This window comes from Macaca mulatta, chromosome 4 (genome assembly GCF_049350105.2).
Source record: "Macaca mulatta isolate MMU2019108-1 chromosome 4, T2T-MMU8v2.0, whole genome shotgun sequence".
Taxonomy (NCBI): domain Eukaryota; kingdom Metazoa; phylum Chordata; class Mammalia; order Primates; family Cercopithecidae; genus Macaca; species Macaca mulatta.
In genome coordinates this window covers 74,245,359-74,266,743 of record NC_133409.1, presented here as the reverse complement: position 1 = coordinate 74,266,743, position 21,385 = coordinate 74,245,359, and the positions used below count along the sequence as shown (strand labels likewise).

The following is a 21,385-nucleotide window of genomic DNA, read 5'->3' as shown; positions in this document are numbered from 1 at the left end:
AAAGACATACAGATTGTGTTTGTGAAAGGGCCCTCTGCCTGTGTTCATGGATATCTATTCAAGATATAGCACAAGCTTTGGAGATACAATCGCCTAAAAGCATCCAACTTTGATTGGAGAGTCTGAGTTCTCCTAGTAACACAGACTGGTAGTGCTTCTCAATTCATTTTCTAAAACTGTTTATCAAAATTTAGCACAGTTGCATTTCCTACTGGCCCCAGACCTCTTTGACCTGGTCCCTATGTGCTGCTGAAGAATTCTTAAAGAGAAGCCTAGGCTTGGGAAAACATGAAAATGAGAAGGGACACACAGAGAGCCCAGCCTTGTGACCGTCACTCAGACCCAAGCCCTTTGCAAATGGACATGGCTGAGTTTGGGCTGATCGCTAGTGCTTGGGAACGATGTGACAGCTAAGGTCTGTGACAGGCCACATGCACACAGAACCCCTCAACCTCATGACACAGTCCCAAAGGGGTCTCCCAAAACATCTAGACATCCACTATATCTACAAGAATGTGGCTGGGCATGATGGTTCATGCTCGTAATCCCAGCGCTTTGGGAGGCTTAGGTGGGTGGATCACTTGAGGTCAGGAGTTCGAGACCAGCATGGCCAACATGGTGAAATCCCATCTCTACTAAAAAATACAAACTTAGTCGTGCATTGTGGCACATGTCTGTAATCCCAGCTACTTGGAAGACTGAGGCAGGAGAATCACTTGAACCCGGGAGGTGGAGGTTACAGTGAGCCAAGATCCTGCCATTGCGCTCCAGTCTGGGCAACAGGGAGAGACTCCCTCTCAAAAAAAAAAAAAAAAAGTGTGGGATGAGTCCTGTAAAAAAAATAATAATTTTATTACTATGAAAGTTCAGAACTTTTGTTATTTTACTGAGAATGACTTTCTATTTAATAAAATCTTTTAAAGTAAACTCAAGTATTTTTGGTCTCTGAGATCAGCCATGGAATTCTGAAAAGGCATGCTTTCTACAGGTAGCTGATTTCAGGGTTGTTTTATTTTTGGAGACTAAGGTGGAGTGAGCATTGGAAAGCACAGATCACAGAGTTATAGCCTATTGTTTGGGATACTTGGTCTGTCATTGACCAGGTCCTTTCTCATGGGTGAAATGCAGAGGTAGAACTCTTATGTCCCTTCCCAGTGAGAGTCCCCCACCATTAGAAAGATGAAAGAAAGTCAAAGTAAATACCTTTTGCTTCTGTTCAAAGTCCCTTTCTTTCTTTTTCTGCCTGAAACACTTCTACTGAGCCTATCCATTTTTCCTCCATAGCCTCTTACACCAAAGCTGCCCAGTGTCACTTACGAGTCAATTACGGAGGGAAAAACACACAAAGCCATTACAAGGAAGCAAAAAGTATAAAAGGCTTAACAAACCATAAGAACACTGACACGCAGCTAGGCCACGAGAAAGTAAGGATGGATTTCTATTTGAAAGGATAAAGTTTCATGTACGGAGGAAGCTAAGATGGGGATAGTTTTCAAGAAAGCATGACTGGGACTAGATTTGAAATTGGAGGATTTTTTTTATAAAGCAAATGTTCTGGTTTATCATCCATCTATGAATCTGTTTTAAGCATGCTCCTTAAAAAGTGAGAAAGAGAGAAAATAAATCAATGATATTTGCTCTATGCCCAGTGCCATACTCTGAGATAAAACAGACTACCAAGACCAGAGAGGAGGGGGTCGTGCGTAGGTGAGCACCTTGTTAATTCGGCCAGTAGATTTTTCATTTCCACCCAGAGCAAAGCAAGGCAAAGTGAGAGCTAAGGTTTTCGAAGAGTAATTTGGATTAGGCACTACACAAAGTGAAAAGAAAGCAGATAGCAGTATTCATCACCAACCTCGAGTATAAAATCTGCCCCTAACTGGCCTCCTTTCCTCCTCCCTCACCCTCCATCCCCTGGTTCTGTTCTCAATACAGCAGCCAGAGAGATCCTGCCACCTGCGGTGAACAATGGAACTCCCCTGCTCGCCAACTCCCTGTGCTTTCCTGCCTCAGAGTGAAAGTCAACGATGGACCCAAAGCCCTACAACGCTATGGCTCTCCCAGCCCACCCCTCGCCCGTCTCCTTGCTCTCCCTGCCCTCTCTGGCTTCCGGCCACACGGGCCTCCAGGCTTTTCCTGGAAAGGTCTCACTCAGGACAACTTCCCACCATCTGCAGAGCTCTTCCCCTAAGCATTTGACTCCCTCGCCTCTTCCAGGTCTTTGCTCCAATGTCCCCTTCTCATGAAGAGGGGACATGAATCTCCACGAACTGAAGGTTCGTGTCCATCCATTACTGATTCAACAAATATGTACCGAATGCCTCTTATGTCTCCAAACTGTTCTATGCCTTGGAACTATAAAAGTGAACACAAGAGGCCAAAAACAAGAAAGGGCTCAATGAGCCCCCATTTGGCCATTCGACTTAATATTGCAACACTTCCTAGTCCACCTGGGGTTTCTGCATGCACTTCTCACCATCTGACATAGCCTATATTCTACTTACCTATCATCTTCCTTCTCCCACTAAGATGCAAACTCTAAGAGGACATCAATTTTTTTTTTTTTGGCCCTGTTTTGTTCACTTGTATAGTTCCAGAGCACAGAAAAGTCTGGACAGGTAAGGAAGCATTCAATACATATTTGTTGAATCAGTGAACGAATGGATGAACCTGAGCCCCTTGCTCATGGGGATTCACAGGGCGTCACCAAAGGGAATCCCTGCTTCACTCTGCCTGGAGAGGCTGTGCACAGATCATCCCCAGGAAGAAATAAGTGTCAGGAAAAGAAAGGCAGCCCTGTCTCTTCCTGAGAAAAGAAGGTCTTTGCGCTTAGAGACTGAGGGATTATTTGTCCCAAAATTAATATCTTAAGTCCCCTTGTGAACAGGAGCTGTCCAACAAATATGTAGGCCTAATTCTTGAAAGAAGAGGCCTTATTCTCAGTATCTTTTACTCTTACAAATAATTAATATTATAAAGTCCTGCCTAAACATGAAGAGAATAGACAAGATGTTTAGCTTTGAAATAAACTCTTTCACTTTTGTCTCATGAATTTGATCTATTAATTAAATCTCATTTATATCTCTGATTATATGATTGTGAGCTTACAAGCTGGCTGGCAGAGAGGGAGAGAAGAGAACATTGATCACCACATGAGGTATTTCCTGGTGGGGATTTACCAGGCAGCAGGTGGAATCAAGACCAGCCCTCATGGATATTGTTAAGCCGTAGAGATACCTCTTTGGGGAGAAGGCACAAGAGAGAGAGGTGTGGGCAGCAAGGGGTGGGAGTGTGAGAAAAATTGGGAGAATTAATAGATTTCTCTCCTGTGGTTTCTTCTAGATGCAATTATTTGAAACTCGAAGCACAAAAACTAAGCTTTTATTTTAGCAAACCCGAACTACTTCTTGTCACATGCCATTTGCTTAACACCGAGAGTTAAAAAAATAATTCTTCCTAGACATAATTTCATTATAGCAGTTGACACACAGGCACAGCCACCACCCACCAGCTTTCTTGGACACTGATATGTTTCACTGAGAGGAAATTTCTGGCCTGTGTGACTTGATTCTGAAATTACCATAATCTCCACTCTCCAGAGGCCATAGCTAGTGAAGTGGATTAGTGCCCAAGCCTTTGGGGTCTCTGGAGAACAAAGTTCAAATCCGGAGCTTAGGTCATAAGTAAAGATGAAGGGGTTGGTCTAACGGTTTATCCCCCTTTGGGAGCAGTGAAAGGCACAGCTAGTTATGATTATTAATCTTGTTCAGAAGTAGCACAGCCAGAAATGTGGTGAGTTGATCCTCATCCAGAGAAACTGGCACGGCCCACAGGCTCCTGACTCTCTGAATTCACTCTGGGCTTTTTCAAACACAATGTGAATTTTTTCTAAAGAAATCACAGTGTGACTGTTTGTTCACTGACAAAAAAAAAAAAAAAAAAAAAAAAAAAAAAAAAAAGCATGTTATTTTGCAGAAGTGCCCATTTGGGCTCAAATAATTTGAGGGAGATAAAGTAGTCTGTGATTATCAGCACATATGAAAAGAGGGATAGATCCGTTCACTTGCCTTCTCTCTTGACAGGTGTATTTCTACTGGATTTGCCGGGATGCAAGAGCTTTTGAGTGGTTTGCCGATCTCTTACTCTCACTGGAAACACGGATGAGTGAGCAGGGGAAAACTCACTTTCTGAGTTATCATATATTTCTTACTGGCTGGGATGAAAATCAGGTACTGATAAGACTCTGAGAATAAGCAATATTGCTTAACTCATCTAATAGCAACGAGAAACAATTTCAATAATGAGCTATGTAGCACTCTGATAGCATGACAGAATTATTTTTGTGTTCTTAAAAAGGAAAGGAGAGTGAAATAAAATCAGATTAACAAGAGTGATTCAAGTTGTAACAATCAAAGAACCAAAAAAAGAAGCCACAGTTAACTTGCTGAGGAATAGAAAGGGTCAGACAATGGAAGACAATCCAGAGGTTGGAAATCCCAAATAAATTTGCATTTGTCCCTTTAAAAGTGACATCAAATGAATAGTACTGATTGGCTGTATCATGTTGTTGAGTTCCTGACTGGTTCTAATTCTGTGCCTTGAGCTGTTCAGAGTTAAGCAAAAAAGATTCCTAGGTATTTACATTCAACATTTTGTATTGTCAAGTATGTGAGCATCTATAGAAAATGATTATTATGAATACGCAATTTGTCCAGAGTTTGTTCTCTTAAGGTGTTCTTAGAAATTGTGTGCATGTGTGTTTATTTACCTAAGATCAAGATGATCTTTTGTTTTGGCAGGTGTTCTGCAGTACATTGTATTAATGAAACATTAAGATTGAATTTACCGAAAATAATGTATACCAAAATATTGACTATGGTGGTATTTCAATGTTGATACTCTTGAATGATAACTATTACATTGTAATTCATTTTAACTCCTCAAATATGGGAATTAACAATGAAGTGATTACTAGGTTACACAATATACATTCTAATCAGCAGCTATTATTGATATATACTTTTAAGGAAAGTATATTTGAGCCTGGGAGATTGGCATTAATCACTGCATTTACAAGTGAATGCTCTGTGTATGTACATCACACATACACACACACACACACACACACACACACACACACACACACACACACTGGCCCTAAGGAACATCACTGTAATTTGACTCTGTACATCTGCAAATGAATAAGACTCTGCTAGAAATTCAGTAGCTTAATGAATTTTTATGGTCTTATTTGCAGTCCTTCTTAAATATTTAATCCTTTGGGATAATTTGAAATGTAGGTTTCTTGGGAACCAGGCTTGAAACATCTTAATGAATTATATAGTGTTAATTATGTTTTCCAAACAAACACTTTCCTTATTCAAGTGGGATTTTTGACTGATGAACGGTTTGGTGAAGTACAGACAGCTTCTGTCTTCTGCTTTCAAGTACTGTGCCTGCTCTTCTACTTCTAAGGTGCATTGATCCCAGTGTGCACCTAGGTACTCCCTGCCAACTGGGAGCTATGGGACTGAGGTTCTCATAACCGAGAACTGAAGTTGATTTGGCGACAACACAATCCTGCCCCCTCCCATCTCTACTACTTCCAAGAATACGCTATAAAATATACATTTTTTTCTAAACACGAGTAAATTAAAATAGATGTCTTACATTTTTGCCATGACATGTTGAAAATTATTTCGACTCCCAAATTTCAGGCAGAAAAATCACTAATTTCAACATTTAAAGGAAAAATAATTGGTGCATTCTGTCGGGAAAGAATCAAGAGGCTGTTTTAGAAATACCCAATTGTTAAACTGAATTCAACAACCTCAAAGTGGCAAAATGACAAGAACAGAAGGGACAGATGGAAGAGGTATTATGAAGGGCAAATCAACAGAGTTTGGAGATTAATTGAACATTGGGCTGAGAAATATGGGACAAATATCATTCCAAATGTTTGAACATCAGTGATTGGCGGTACCACAAGTGTAAGTAGGGAAGGCCCTTTTTGTGTGTGAAATGGTGCCCAAACTTCTCAGCAAGGACTTTAAGGCCCTTCCCAGCCTGACTCCGACTCACTAGTTGTGTCCCACCCCCATCAGTTTCCTCTGGCACCAGAGCCACCAAAGGATGCGTGTTCACCCATCACACTGCACACGGTCACACACCCATGGCTTTGCTTGTTCTCTTCCCGCACCTGACATATCACTTAACACCCTCTGCCACTGTTCCTCACCTTCTTTTTGCACAGAGTCCTATACCCCAACTCTTTTCCAGCAGTAGCCCTGCCATCTGGGGTCAGACTTGCCTGCTCACAACTTTCTACAACCTGGATTTCTTTTTATCTTTATATTTTAGATTCAGAGGGTGTGTGTGCCCATTTGTGAGATGGGTATAACACATTCTGGTGGGGTTTGGGCTTTTAGTGTACCCATTACCCAAATAGTGGACATAGTACCCAGTAGATTCCTTGTCAAAACTCACTCCCTTCTCACCATCCCCCCTTTTTGGAGCCTCCCGTGCCTGTTATTCCCATCTTTATGTCCATGTGTGCCCATTGATTAGCTGCTACTAATAACTGAGAACACAGAGTATTTGGGTTTTTGTTTCTGAGTTAGTTCACTTAGAATAATGGCCTCCAGCTCCATCCATGTTGCTGCAAAGAACATGATTTCATTCTTTTTATGGCTGCATAGTATTCCATAGTACGTATATAACACATTTTCTTTGTCCAGTCAACTGTTGATGGACACTTAGGTTAGTTCCATGATTTTGCTATTGTGAATACTGCTGTGATGAACATATGAGTTCAGGTTTCTTTTATATATAATTGGCTTGGATTTCTGAGATCAACCTGCCATTGTCTCCTGGCCTGTTGGGACACTTCCGTTATTTTCAGCTGAACCTCCCTAGATTCAACTATTTTTTTAAACTGGAGAGAAAGTCAGCCAGGAAAGTCAGGCTTGCAGTGGGGACCTGGGGCATGAGTTGCACCCAGCAGGGTTGTTACCCAAACTGGTCAGGATCAGGATGAGTCAAGAGGGTGAGGACGAATAGAGCACCACATAGAGGTCTAAGGGATGAGCACTGGTGACACAGATCCCAGGAGGTGAGAAGCAAGGTAGCTACCAGAACGCAGAAGGGGCTAAAATAAATGACAGCAACTTAAAACATGATCATGACCAGGCGTGGTGGCTCACGCCTGTAAACCCAGCACTTTGGGACGCCAAGGCAGGTGGATCATGAGGTCAGGAGGTTGAGACCATCCTGGCTAACACAGTGAAACCCCATCTCCACTAAAAATACAAAAAAAAAAAAATTAGCCAGGTGTGGTGGCATGCACCTGTAGTCCCAGCTACTTGGGAGGCTGAGGCAGGAGGATTGCTTGAACTCAGGAGGCAGAGGTTGCAGTGAGCCGAGATTGTGCCACTGCACTGCAGACTGGGCTACAAAGCAAGAGTGTCTCAGAATAAACCAAAAACGTACAAACAAACAAAAACAAATAAACAAAAAAATGATCACAAGGGATTACGCTGTGGACTCTCACTTATTGACCACCAGCTACATGATGCCTGGATGGAGTCACTTAATTCCAAGGCGAATGATTAGGCACAGAGCTCCAGCCAAGCCGCCTGCTAGGCTCTGGCCACCATGTTCTGCCTGCCGGCCTCCACGGCCTCCCGGCACTTGAAACCGAACCGTATACATCACACCGTTTCAACACACTAGGCAGGTCTGATTGTAAGATACAGTTTCTTCCCAGACATTTCATAGCACTGTAATCTGGCAATGCCCTTCTCAACTCCCCAGGAGCCAATGTTAAGTGAAAGGGGATAGCAGGTAGAGATGAATTGTTGAAAAGTTTGGCAGGAAAAGAAGGAAGTCATTTAGTGCTTGCTTTTTCTTAACCACAATTACTATATTGCTTTCATCCTTTCAAAGGAAAATATTCTTTCTAGGTTAACATTATTGCACACCTACTATGTATAAAGAGGCACTTGGTTCCGACGAGGCCTGATTCAGACATAAACGAGATATGATGCTTGCCCTAAAGTACAGCATTGGTGACATCTGCAAATAGTGATAAGCATTGCCAGCCCTGTACACATATTTTAATTAAATCTACAAATGAACATGATTAGTTTATTCTTTATCAATAGAAGGCTTATATATTTTTTCTAAATGTCATCTAATGCCACAAATTTACTTTAGGCTGTTCACATAGCTTTACATTGGGATGAAAATACTGATGTGATCACAGGCTTAAAACAGAAGACCTCCTATGGGAGACCCAACTGGAACAACGAGTTCAAGCAGATCGCCTACAGTCACCCCAGGTGAGGCAAGATCTTGCTCCTCTCCCTGCTGGGCTCTTCTCTGGAGAAATGCAAAGGTTGCTGGAGTGAAAAGTTAATCTGCAGGACTGTGCATCTCCATTAGAGACAAAACATCTACCTTAGAAAAGGTGGTCAATGGTATATTTCAGGGGCCACAAGCCTCTGCTGAACTGGCTCTTACAACCTCTGACAGTTATTGATTATGTTGCAATTTTTCACATTGAACCTCAATTTAAAGATGGTATTTCTTCAACTGCATATGCTTTCAAGACATCTTTGGTGGATGCAGTTGATCTCTAATTAGCCAACTGGAGAATTCACTCCTGTCCAACTGTACACTATCTAGCACATCTAGCAAAAGCAGAGAGAAAATGTTCGAAGACAAAGCAGGGATTTCGGGTGGTGGTTAAGGACCCAGCATCTGGCTGTAAATCCTGGCTCTGCCTTTACCACTGGTTGACCTTGGACAGGTTACCTACCCTGGTACTGTCTCCGTCTCCGCCTCTGCAAACTGCAGATAATAATAGTGCTTTCCTCCTAAGAGTCTGCAAGGATAAAATTAATGAATGCATGTAAGAGGCTTAAAACAGTGCTTTGTATGGAGTACACAAGAAGCACTAGCTGCTATCACTGCTATTATTATTTGTATTATCATTTCCATTATTACTCTTATTATTATCATTATATAATGAATTTCAATATAGAAAAGCAAGAGTACTTGTTCTGGGGCCACAAAACTGAAGTGAAGCCTGCACTTCCTGGTTCTAGAAGTTACTGGCTGTGTGACCTTGGACGAGACAGCTTATTTGAGCTTTTGCACCCCATTGAAAAATATGGATGATAACATCCATTCACAGTTTTGTTTTCATAATGTAAATATACTTGTAGTATAGAGCACTAATGCAAACAGTTATCATTGTTGTGATGTCTCCTAAGTCAGTCTTTGCTTTGAACCTTCATTGTCCATGGCTCTTAAAAGTCAGCATGTCCTAATATTGTCTTCATTAAAGAACAGTTTCCATGTTTGAGGAAAGATCTGAAGGCAGTGAAGGAGTGTGCCATGTGGGCAACTGGAGCATGTGCCAAGACCCTGAGGCAGGAGACATCGTTCCTGGCATGATCCTGGAACAGAGGAGGTGAGAGGGAGAGCAGCAAGAGTCAGACTGTAGGAGAAGTCACAAAGACAGCTGCGAGTCATCGTAAGACTTTGGATTTTATTCACAGAGGGGAAGGCACTTACAGGTTTGAGCAGTAGAGTGGCGTGGGATCATGCTGCAAGAGAAGGGAACGTGAGGGGCCTCGGACAGAGGTGGAGAGGCCAGAGAGGATCAGCAGTGTGGTGGTTTGGATTAGGGAGCTGCAGAGGAGGTCATGAGAAATTGTTAGATTCTGGAGTTTTTTGCAGGTTGAGCTGAACTGACTGTGGATGGGATGTGAGGTATGACTCAAGCTATTCAATAGAATGGAGTCCCCACTTACCATTTGGCGATGACATTAAGAGGAGCAGCTGGTTGGCAGACATGAAGTATCAGGAGTTCAGTTTTTGACATGTTTAGCTTATGATGCCTGTCATACATCCATGTGGAGTTATGGAGTGGCCAGATGAATATAAGAAACAAACGTTCAGGGGAGAAGTTCAGCCAGAGGTGTGAGCACATGGACTGTTTGGAGCCATGAAACTGGATAAGATGACCAGACGGGCAGATACAGATGGACAAGAGTTCCAAGGACTGCACTGTTGGAGGGTCAGGAAATAGACTATTGACAGGTCACAGAGTTTAATAGTGACACTCATATCTGCCTTAATAATCATGCCCCTTGGGTCTTCTATACCCTGACCTTCTTTCCATCCGCTTTCTCTGTATTGCACCAGTAAGAATACATTAAAGCCCACTAGGGTTCCTCTGACTGCTTCCGTATCCCCAGCGATTTTTCCATTGTCTTGCATCCTTCAAAGCCTCAGTCCTTGCATTTCTGCCTTGTGGGCTTCCTGCAGACACAGCGTGCTTCATTAAACTCTTTGTACTTCCTTCGTATTTGTTCTGCTTCACAGAGTACTTCTCTGGTGAATATTATTTATCTTTTGGTGATTTTGGCTGCTCCTTTTTTACATTTTTTTCACACTCTCTCTTTGCCAGAAAGATGCCATTTTCTTTTTTATCGGTTGTCATGGAATTCGTTAGACTCCCTGGACCAGCTATTTGAAGGATGTTAACGAGGAGGGAGATGTGGAAGGAGTGATCAGGTAGCCATCCAAGATTCATAACCATCTGATTCCAGTCACCTTCTTCCCTGTGAAGTCACTCAGACCTCAACTGCCCTGTGCTCTGTGAGGCCCCTGCCAGACCTCTCTGCACCCTGCACCCAGCAACCTGCAGAGAAGCAGGAGTGTTTACACCCAGGGAAGAGAAGGTTTGAAGGCGTGCTTGTGGGGATTACTCCTGACTCGCATTGAGGCCAAGAGTACAGGCTTTCCAGCAGGAGACCCCAAGAAAAGCATGACTTCAAGCATACAGTTGGGGAGGGAGTGAGTGGACAAGCTGCGCAACCTTGCAATCTTGCTCTTGCCCCATGGGGCTCATTCTGATGCTCCATAAGCTGTGGCAGTGGCCTTGGAGACTTTTCCAGGTGTCACTTCCTCATACCTCCTTGCTCCATTTTGCTTCTTGCCCTGACCCCACGGGACATATGGCCTAGAATCCAGTTCTGGTTCTACCTTCTCTCCAAATGCGTGCTTCCAACCCATCCCGGCTTCTGCAGCCACAGAATCCGGTTCCTCTGAGCTCCTGCTCCACACCCAGCCCTGGCTCCCGGGCCCCCAGGGCTTCTGAGTCTAAATCACCACCCCCACCTCACACCCACCCAGAGCAGAGACGAGCTCATTTCATCTGCCATTTCCTTGAAAAGATTATAGGTAGAAACTAACAAAATATTACAAGCTGATATGAGAAAACTCGGGGGTTTTTTTGTTGCTATTTTCTCCGTTAGGGAAAAAAAAACCATATATATTCATTGATAAATGTTTTACATTCAGTTTTCAGTCATCATGGAATAAATGTTCTCACTTCACAGGCTTTGACGTGGACATCTATATCTTGGTTTTCAGTTCTTCTAGATAGTCTCAGTCTTTATTAGGATTGTCCCTTTTTGACATCTCACATGGCATTTGTTTATTTATGTATTTATTTATTTTTACACACAAAGCTTGCAGTCCAGTGGGGAAGGCCTTTAAAAACCAAACTATTTAATTATCTCTCTTCCCTCCAAAAGGCATGAGCCAGGAACACGGAGCATCAAGAGACAAAGGATAAAACTGGGCTTACACAAACTCTGCCCAGAAAATTATGTGACTCAGTGCTGAGAGGTGGGCCTGTCCAATTTTTTGCAGGGAGTAAAGAGTAATCAGTTTTAAGGTAGAAAAACTATATTACCATCACTTTCCCCATTGCTAGTACCTTTCTAGAAGCCATAATCAAAGTTAAGTGCAGAAACGTACTTAATGCTCAGCTGTATCTTGCAGCCCAGTAGCTATGCAAACTCTCTCTCCTTGATGGATGACTTCTCTTCCAGAGTAGACGAGGCCCCCAAGGTTTAGAATCACTGAATCAAACCTCTACAGCATACTTCCTAGTCCCCAATTTTTTGATATCATATTTGTAATAGCCTTAGACTCTAGAACATAGTAACTTGTTATATAGCTTCAAACATCCATGTCATTAATATTAGACACATGAAGGCAAAGTCAATCATTTTATCCCTGGAATGCCAGATCCCTGGGAAAAGACAAGCCTTTAGTCAAAAGCTTAGCACCACCCTTTCAAAAGACTTTTAAAATGACCTCCTTAAAATAATTTTGTTTTCTGCTGTGTAAAAGGAGATTTATGTTTAATGAAGCTTTTAATGAAGAAATCTCGGAAAGAGAATGCCAATAAAATCTAATTTTTAAACAAGAAAATCTAATATTGAGAAGTATTTCAATATCCTGGCCTTTGTCCAGATATAAATGAAACACACAATCCAATTACTGTTCTGCACAAAGGACAAAGTAACATTAATTTTCCTCAGGATGGTTATTAAAGAGATAAACAGTATGTTTTCCCCTTATAATGTCAAGGATATGTTTGTTCCCAAGCCTGCTTGGCTACTCTTACAAGACAGTTCTGTCCTGTCGTTAGCTCATATCTTTTGGCAAAGATGGGTCAGAAGAAATCGGTGGATTTGTTAGTGGCCTCAGAAAGGGTTCTTTGTTCTTGAGGGCCTTTGAAGTAGGCTCTCAACCATTTCTATTCATCAACGCGAAGCCGAGGATTCTCCGGACTCACTCTTTCAAAAATATTTACCTGTTCACTCAAAGCTGGAGTTTGTTCTTGTTCTAAGAAGGAGTTAAATCAAAAGAATAAAGTGAAGAGGGGCAAAAAGATTTTTTATAGAACATGAAAAACAGCACCAAAAATAAAGCTTGAAGGGAAGCAGATCAAAGAGAGTAGTACAAGCTATAAAGGAACCAGAAAATTGCAAAAATAACAGTAATAGAGAAACAAATTGATGGGCATCAAAATGAATACAAATAAGGAAGAGAGAAGAAAAATTAAAAATAGATCAAAGACTGACAGTAGAAAATAGAAAAGTGTGTTCTATTGTTTTTATTTGTAATTAATTTTGGTAATTATATTAGCTATATTACAAAAACACAAGTATAGTTTTGAAAGACAATCAACACATATTAAGTGGATGCATTATAAGCCTTTTATTAATATATTCAAATTCACATACATGAAAATTGTATCTTATTTCAGTTAGACAAAGCACAGAAAAGTACTATAAAACAAAAACATTAAAAATTATTCTCCCAATTGAAATATAGTAGGCTAATTATATACATTGACATCTATGTCTTACTAATCTAGAGAAAGTTATCTTTTTCAAAAATGGAAACTGTATTGCATTTTTTGTAAACATTGTCAATATGTTCCCAAGCTTTAGGTAAATGTTCAGAAAATCGGGAAAATATTTCCAAGAAGGTAGACAGAATGAAAATAAAAATACCCTTGTCACATCTAGTTGCTTTTTTGATAAACACACATTGTACAGATACTCAGATTTCTGAATTTGTGGATCAGTTGTTTTAAATTAATTGAATAAAATGATTTTCCATAGGCCTTAAATCTTCAATCTTACACTTCAGATAATATTTATAGTTTTCTACTTTCAACTTATCTGCTAATAACTTCACCAGGCCTTTTAGGTGTAAATTTGATGTAATTAATTACCATAAAAACTTTAAAGGTTTGGTCATTTATTTTTTTTTTTGTAACTTCAGTAGAAGTGTTTCTTTTAACTCTGAAGAAAGAAACAAAAAATGGAAGAGTACTACCATTTGTTAGAACAGTTTAACCCAACCTAACGATGAAGAAAGGTGTCAACTTACCATATGATTGGGGGCTTCTAATCCATATTGCATGAATGTATTTTAGACCACCCATTGTTTTCAGAAACGTGAAAATACCTTTATACTAAATTGAGTAAATGTGTCCATCTGGATCCACATTTGCTTGTGTACGCACCCTTCAATTCTCATTTGTATGTGCATATGTGCAAAATGTTTTAAAATGATATTTTTAACAAATTAGCATTCTGATTATAGCATACAGGGCCCTTTATCTAACAGGATATCCTAAACATTCATTATATGACTAAAATGTTCAGAATACTCAAAGAAATAGACTTAAATGGAAATACAACACATGATAAATTATAGCTTCATGGGAAAAATAAAGACACCATAAACTTATGATGAGGAAATTGTCAGCATATTCCCATAGTTCCTTCCCACGAGAGGGCATCAATCTCTCTGGTTAGAGCCAACTGAAGACTCAATGAAAATTGCTGAAATTACTCCATTTGTGGTAGGGGGAATTGGAGAGATGGGTGAGTGCAGGATGGATTTATCATTATGCTGCAAACTTTCTTCGATGGTACTACCTATCTATCAAATTATTAGTTTGGCAAAATATTTGGTTACTTATGCACGAAGGCATATATATGTTAGTGTTTTATTGGGGTGGGGGAAAGTTGGCACAATGGCTCTACCATTCCCTGGGATCGGATGCTACAAGTCAGCTGCTTTCATTTTTCTTCCCCATTTGACCATAAGCTTCTCAAGGGCTTACAGCTACAAGCAACTTTATCTATGCACCTCAGAGCCCAGCAAAATGGCCAGTATGTGCAAGTGGCAGCACCATGAGACCAATGAGGGAGCTGGGACAAGAGTCCGAACAGCACAGTTCTGGCTGCCAAAGAAAACAGAGCCTGTGGAGTGTGGGCAGGAGGAGAATCACCACAGTGAGCCTGGTTAGGGACATCTGCAGCAACTCATGAGCAACTGAGTAATTAGGACACAGAGAAAAGTAATGTCGTAGGCTGCTACAAATTAACTGGGAGATAGGTTAAAAAAAAAAAAAAAAGCTGGCCAGCACAATTATCATCTGTGGTTCTGAAAAAAGAAGGTGTTGTACAAAATATAATTATGTGATGAATCATTTGGAGGCATTTCTAATGAAAAACACTCACTAGAAAGGATTAACCAGAAGTTGTGTCCATTGTCTGATACAGAGTTTGTCGCTCTCATCTTCTTTCTAAGCCTCCATAAATCCACGGGAAGCTTCTGTTTATTGATTTTATTTGCAGAATGCACTCAGGGTATAAAGTAATTTGATTTTTTTAAAATGGGGTTTAGGGTCTGCCCCTACAGGGTTATAATTTACCAAGCATAAAAGCCAACACATAAAAACAAACATACAATTTAAGGAGAGAAGGGCTCACGGCAGCAGAACCTGGGAATTCAGCAAGGTGGTAGGATTACTCCTGGGCGCACCCACAAGCCCATTTATCTGTGGGGCTGAAATCTCCTGGTGGGTGATATTTTGGATGCCTTTCATGCATGGCATCACTGAACTCTTTTTTGAAAAATGCACCAACCCCACAGAGAAGAGCACAACAGTTATTTAGCAGACATAGAGAGGGAAAGGAGAATTTTCTTTATTGTTTATCAGAGCTAAAAATAATGCCGTGAATGTTAGCCATCTTTGCAGCTTGTGTAAAATTTGTCCTTTTCTCATCAAAGTCAGCAGCCCAGACTGATCAATGCCGTTAACGTTGCCCCCGATCCAGCTCCCCAAGGCGTGTGCAAGCTCATGCAGACTGTAAACTGAAGAATAGCACCTTGTGTTTTTATGCTTCTTTTGCAGAGAATCTCTTTTTAATTCCAAGCGATTGTGGGTAATTAAATTTTATAGAAGAATTTTTTCTTTACCAACCCCATTAGGGTTCTGTTGCACTTGTCCGTTGCCTCATAAAAGAAAAAAAAGGAAAGATGCCACATCTGTCCCTTAACTACTTTGCGTGGATTCTCTGCCTTGTGATTCACAGTATGCATTTGTGACAAGAAATTCTCCATACTTGGAGTCATAAATGCCGAGAAGAGTAAGCCAGGCAAGCAGAAGAATGCTGTATGTGGGAACAGTGATTCACAGAGAGCCAGTGAAGGGCTGACCTTTCCACCTTAGCAGAAAGTAGATAATAAACAGCCTTTGTGAAACTTTTTGGTGATTGCATCACCATGGCGGTTATGGCCCCTGAGTAAAGTGTGGACTTAGCTGTGCAGTGTGATAGCCACAACTTCAAAAGAGACAGGGGAGCTGTGAACTGCTGGGGACACCAGTAGAACACCGGGCAGCAGCAATCAGAATCCTTTGAAATGGAGTCTTAAAGGCAGAGCATCAAAGGGCACCATCAGGTTTGCAGTTACTGTCGCTGCAAACGAAAGGGCAGTCTTAGCCTGTTGGAGTGGGCCAGTGGGCAATCTCTTTGGTGACATCTACACTAATGGAAAAATATCACCACCCATAACAGCATCTTTGAAAATAGATGCAAGGATACCTCTGGGCATCAGACACAAAGCAAAGCTGTGACTCCTCACTGGGAAGGGTCTCACCTGACCCATCTACCATTCAAAATGTTTCAGTCCAGAGCTCAAAAATCTAGTGCTGATCTCAGTAAGTCCACATACTCACCTCTGTGTTAACACCCCGCACCACATCTTCTGTTCAGCTTCACGGAACAGGCAGACACCAATAGTCATCACATGGGAAAATAACATTAGGAAGCTAGCAGTTCCTGAGAGCGCACCGTGTGCCAGACACAGGACCAGCAGCCAGACCTGCAATGTCTTGCTTAATCCTCACAGAGATTCTAGGAGGTAGATTCTATAATTCTCCCCATTTTATAGATGAGAAACTGGGGGCTTTCTGAAGGTAATTAACATGCCCAAAGTTACCCAGCAACGAAGTGGTGGAGCCAAGAGCACCCTTAACCATTGCCTTTCATTTCCATAAACACCTCAAAATCTCTTCATTAAGCCATAAACTCATACTTTTCTGTGGGAAATATTTTCTGAAAAATTACTTTCTCAAATTTAGCCATGGGAATGGTTTCTTTGAAAGCAGTACTGCTACATTTTAAACACATTGTCATTTGTAAATTAAGCCATTGATAAATTCCTTTGAAGCTGGAGTTTGAAATGCAGTGGAACCATCAATTTCTACTGTGGATGTGATGGTCCTGGAACACACAATTAAAATGTGGCTATGATACATGGTAGAGAATCATGTTAACATATAAGCTAAGAAAAAATAGGCTATATAGACACTTTCAGCAAGATCTATGTCCGAAGAAACAGAGATGGTATAGTGAGCTGGTCCTGAAGCCCAAAGAATGTCTTGATGACAGTGTTTCTCAAAGTGTGGCTCACAGGGCGATCTGCCTCAACATCACCCGAGATCCTTACTAAACATGCATTCCTTGACTTCAAGCCTAGGAATCTACATTTTAACAATCTGCCTAGATGATTTTATGCACAGCAAAGCTTGAGAAGTTTTGATCCACACTAGAGTAACCAATTCAGCTTATGCTAGAGGTTGGAAAAAATGCTACAAAGAATAGTAATATTCAACACAAGAGAAAAAAGACACAGTCTCTGAAAATCTCTATAGAGAGACTGATGCACCCCAACTTCCAAAAACAACTTTGAACCCCAGCATGAATGTGGTGTTTACATATAAACTAAGTCGCAAGGCATTTGAGCAGCTCTGGGATAGTCACTATATGCAGGAAGTATCTCTTTGACACAGTTTTCTGAAATGTCAAGATTAGAGGTGACAATGTTTGGGTGATTGTATTATCAGCAATGTCACGATTAGAAATGACAGTGTTTGGGTGACTGTATTCTCAGCAATGTCACAATTAGAGACGACAATATTTAGGTGACTGTCTTATCAGCAATGTCAAGATTAGAGATGACAATATTTGGGTGACTGTCTTATCAGCAATGTCAAGATTAGAGACAACAATATTTGGGTGACTGTTATCAGCAATGTCAAGATTAGAGACAACAATGTTTGGGTGACTGTCTTATCAGCAATGTCAAGATTAGAGATGACGGTGTTTGGGTGACTGTATTATCAGCAATGTCAAGATTAGAGATGACAATGTTTGGGTGACTGTATTATCAGCAATGTCAAGATTAGAGATGACAGTGTTTGGGTGACTGTCTTATCAGCAATGTCAAGATTAGAGATGACAATATTTGGGTGACTGTCTTATCAGCAATGTCAAGATTAGAGACAACAATATTTGGGTGACTGTTATCAGTAATGTCAAGATTAGAGACAACAATGTTTGGGTGACTGTCTTATCAGCAATGTCAAGATTAGAGATGAGTGTTTCGGTGACTGTATTATCAGCAATGTCAAGATTAGAGATGACAGTGTTTGGGTGACTGTATTATCAGCAATGTCAACATTAGAGATGACAGTGTTTGGGTGACTGTATTCTCAGCAATGTCAAGATTAGAGATGACAATGTTTGGGTGACTGTGTTATCAGCAATGTCTTTTTCTTTTTCAGCTCTCCCTTCTGGCCTTCTTTGAAAATTAAAATAATTCCAACAGGAGAAATTAATTAAATTGCTATTACTGTAGCATAAATTTTATTATCTATAAAAAGGCAGGGCTGAACAAGATATTAGTAATAACTAACCTTTTCAAAACCCTTTTGAATGTATTATCTCATCTTGCTTTTGATAAAACATACAAAGTAGTCCTTATCATCTTTTACAGATGCAGAAACTGAGGTATAGTGACTTGCCCAAGACCACGCAGATACTACTCAGCAAAGCCATTTAGCCACTCATTCAGCAAATGTGTGTTGATTGCACTGTATGCACTGTTCCAGGTGCTGGAATAAAACAGATCAGGTTTATGTTCTCAGGAAGTTTACATCTGGTCACGTATCCAAGGAGACATGAATCAAGGTCACCTGGCCAAAAAGCCTGGTGTATCAAAATCCCTCTGTATCAAAACCCCTCAACAGTCTCATGGCCGCTTTCATGCCTCAGTCTTCTCGGTTCCACCTCCCTGATTAGTTCAGGGGAGGATACTGAGAACTTGGGAGAGAGCATGGTGCTGAAAGTAGGTAGAAAAAAAGAATCTAAGAAAAAAAGACATGGAGGGAGAAAGGGAGAAAAATAAATAAGTAACCTCATAGTCACAACCACTTCACTAATCTTATTGTCTTGGCTTCTGGCTGGCCTTGCCTCCAGGTGACATTTTCTTTCCTTTTCTTACCCCTACTGCAGCAGCAGCATTGGCGTGTTCTTTTGTGGACCTAAAGCTCTCTCAAGGACCCTTCAAAAGATGTGCCGCTTGTATTCATCAGCTGACCCCAGAGGTGTTCATTTCTATTACAACAAGGAGAGCTTCTAGACTTTGGAGGTCAAGACCAGGCATTGTGTAAGTGGCTGCAAACATATAGGTCAGGGATTGGGAAACTCTTCCCACAAGACGCCAAATAGTAATCATTTGAGGCTCTGTGGACTGTATGGTCCCACTCTCAACTCCTGAACTCTGCCTTGTAAAGTGCCAACATTGCCACAAACAATAATGTCAATGAATGGGCATAGTTGTGTTCCAATAATATTTTACTGATGGACACTGAAGTCACATTTCATATAATTTTCTTGTATCATGAAATTTTTACAAATTGTAAAAGTCACTTTTCGCACATCGACCATCCACATAGTCAGGGGGAGGGCTGGATTTGGCCTGTGGGCCAGAGCTTGCTGACCCCTGGCATAGGCTGTCTTTCCCAAACTTGTTTCCACGCCCAACGTTACATCTAACATGGAGACTTATGCTGCTGCTTGGCTTGAAGTTTCCTTTAGAAATCATTTCAAATTTTCATTTCCCTGATGGCAGAGACCCACAACTTATATCCAAACCTGATCTTTTCTGCTTTAAACTTAAGCTCCTTTTGTGCTTTTGTTCATCCTCTGTAGACCACAGAAATCACCAACGGAGGTTATCTTTCAGAAAAGTCCTTTAGATACTTGAAAATGATAATCAAATCATCCCTTTCCTATCCCTTTTCTGGTCCAAACAATACTAAATTCTTAACCTTTTGGCCTAGGATATATATCAAGCCCTTCCATCACCTTGTTGCTCTTATTCAAATTCACTTCCATTTCTTCATATCCTTTTAAAATGCATTGAGAAGCGTGACTAGTATTGAGCAGAAGAGGGACTTTCTTAGAGCTTATATGCCATATATTTACAAACAAATTCTATGTTTTCTTTTCTTCCTTCTTTCTGCCTTCCTTCCTTTCCATCTTCCTTTCATATTTCTTTCTCAATCTCTTTTAACAAATACTTTTTATTCTACCACATTTTGGTCTGTGGTCTTCTTAACACTTACACTCCTACTCAACTTCTGCCCCACAAAATAACTGAAATTGTTTCTTTAATTCCCATTGTGCCGTCTTTCTATACTATGCAACTATTTTACTCCCAAGATGTTCGCAAAGTATTCCTCACATCTTATAATTCTTGCTACTAATATTGATTAATTTTTTAGAATTTTTCTAATATTTCAAGATTGTTTTGAAGTTTAGCCCCAGACACTAATACTGGTATGTAGTTTGTAATATCTACATATTTCACTGATAATATCTCAAATCTTTTGTTTAGGTTTTCAATCACGTTATTGACTCCAAAGAACTCCACCAGGAATTCCTGTGATGGCCTGTTGATACGAGCTCCCAGTCGGAAACTGGTGAACAATAATTAACTACTGCAAACAGTACACCATACCATACTTCGTTAGCTTATAAATAACATGTCATATACAACAACACAAAAACTTTTACTGAAATTAAAATATATTATGTTTCTCAAAGGCTTCGTATCTTTGTGGACTGTCATTCTGCCATAAAAGAGAATTAAATTGATCTGGCATGATGTGTTTTGACAAAGGCAGCCTCTTAAGCTCTTCTAAGTAGTTCTAAATTATAAATTGACCACTTCTTTTACTTTATCCTCAGATTTTTATGTTGACCTGATGCTTTCTATGATATTAATATTGATTTTATAAGTTAGGAATATTCCATTCATGTCTAAAAAAATTATTTCTACTATCTCTGCATTGGAATTTCTCAGTAACTTGAGGTATTACTTGATGCATATAATTCAAACTCTCCTAATTTGAATAGAACCAATCTTTCTGTGTAATTATTTCCCCATTTGAGTTTAGTTCAACCTTTGCAACCAGAAATTTCTATAGTCAAATGTAATCTTTACCTTAGTCATGTTTAATTATTACTTTTCTTTCTCTGTCTACTTGAAAATAAAAGTACTTTTCTTGGTCATCTAATTTTGTCTAGTAAATTAGAACATACCTGCCCTTAAACACAGATTTTGCCACTTTTTTTAATCTCTGGGGATGCTGTTTGCACCCCCTTTTGTGTTTTGACCTTTATGCTACTTCCCTGCAAACTATGTAGAATCAAACCTATCCAGACACAAGAAAATACAAAAGTCAATAGGTTTCTTTAATGCAGCAATGACCAAATAGAAAATGTAGAATTTAAAATTGAAATCGTCTCTTCAAAACAGAAACAAAAATCTGGCAAACCTGTAAGTTCATTTAAGAAGAATT

At 40.3% G+C, this 21,385-nt stretch overlaps 1 protein-coding gene across 1 annotated transcript in view; it reads left to right on the top strand.

The window, feature by feature from the left end:
* NOX3 (NADPH oxidase 3) overlaps positions 1-21,095 on the top strand; it is a 49,001-nt gene extending 27,906 nt beyond the window's left edge. Inside the window, exons 8-11 of the mRNA XM_028847278.2 lie at positions 4,083-4,229; positions 8,215-8,339; positions 19,032-19,185; positions 20,419-21,095. Of these exons, the coding sequence (XP_028703111.2) occupies positions 4,083-4,229; positions 8,215-8,339; positions 19,032-19,158 (399 nt within the window). The 3' untranslated portion in view covers positions 19,159-19,185; positions 20,419-21,095. The remainder of the gene's footprint in view (positions 1-4,082; positions 4,230-8,214; positions 8,340-19,031; positions 19,186-20,418) is intronic.
* The last annotated feature ends 290 nt before the right edge of the window (positions 21,096-21,385 follow it).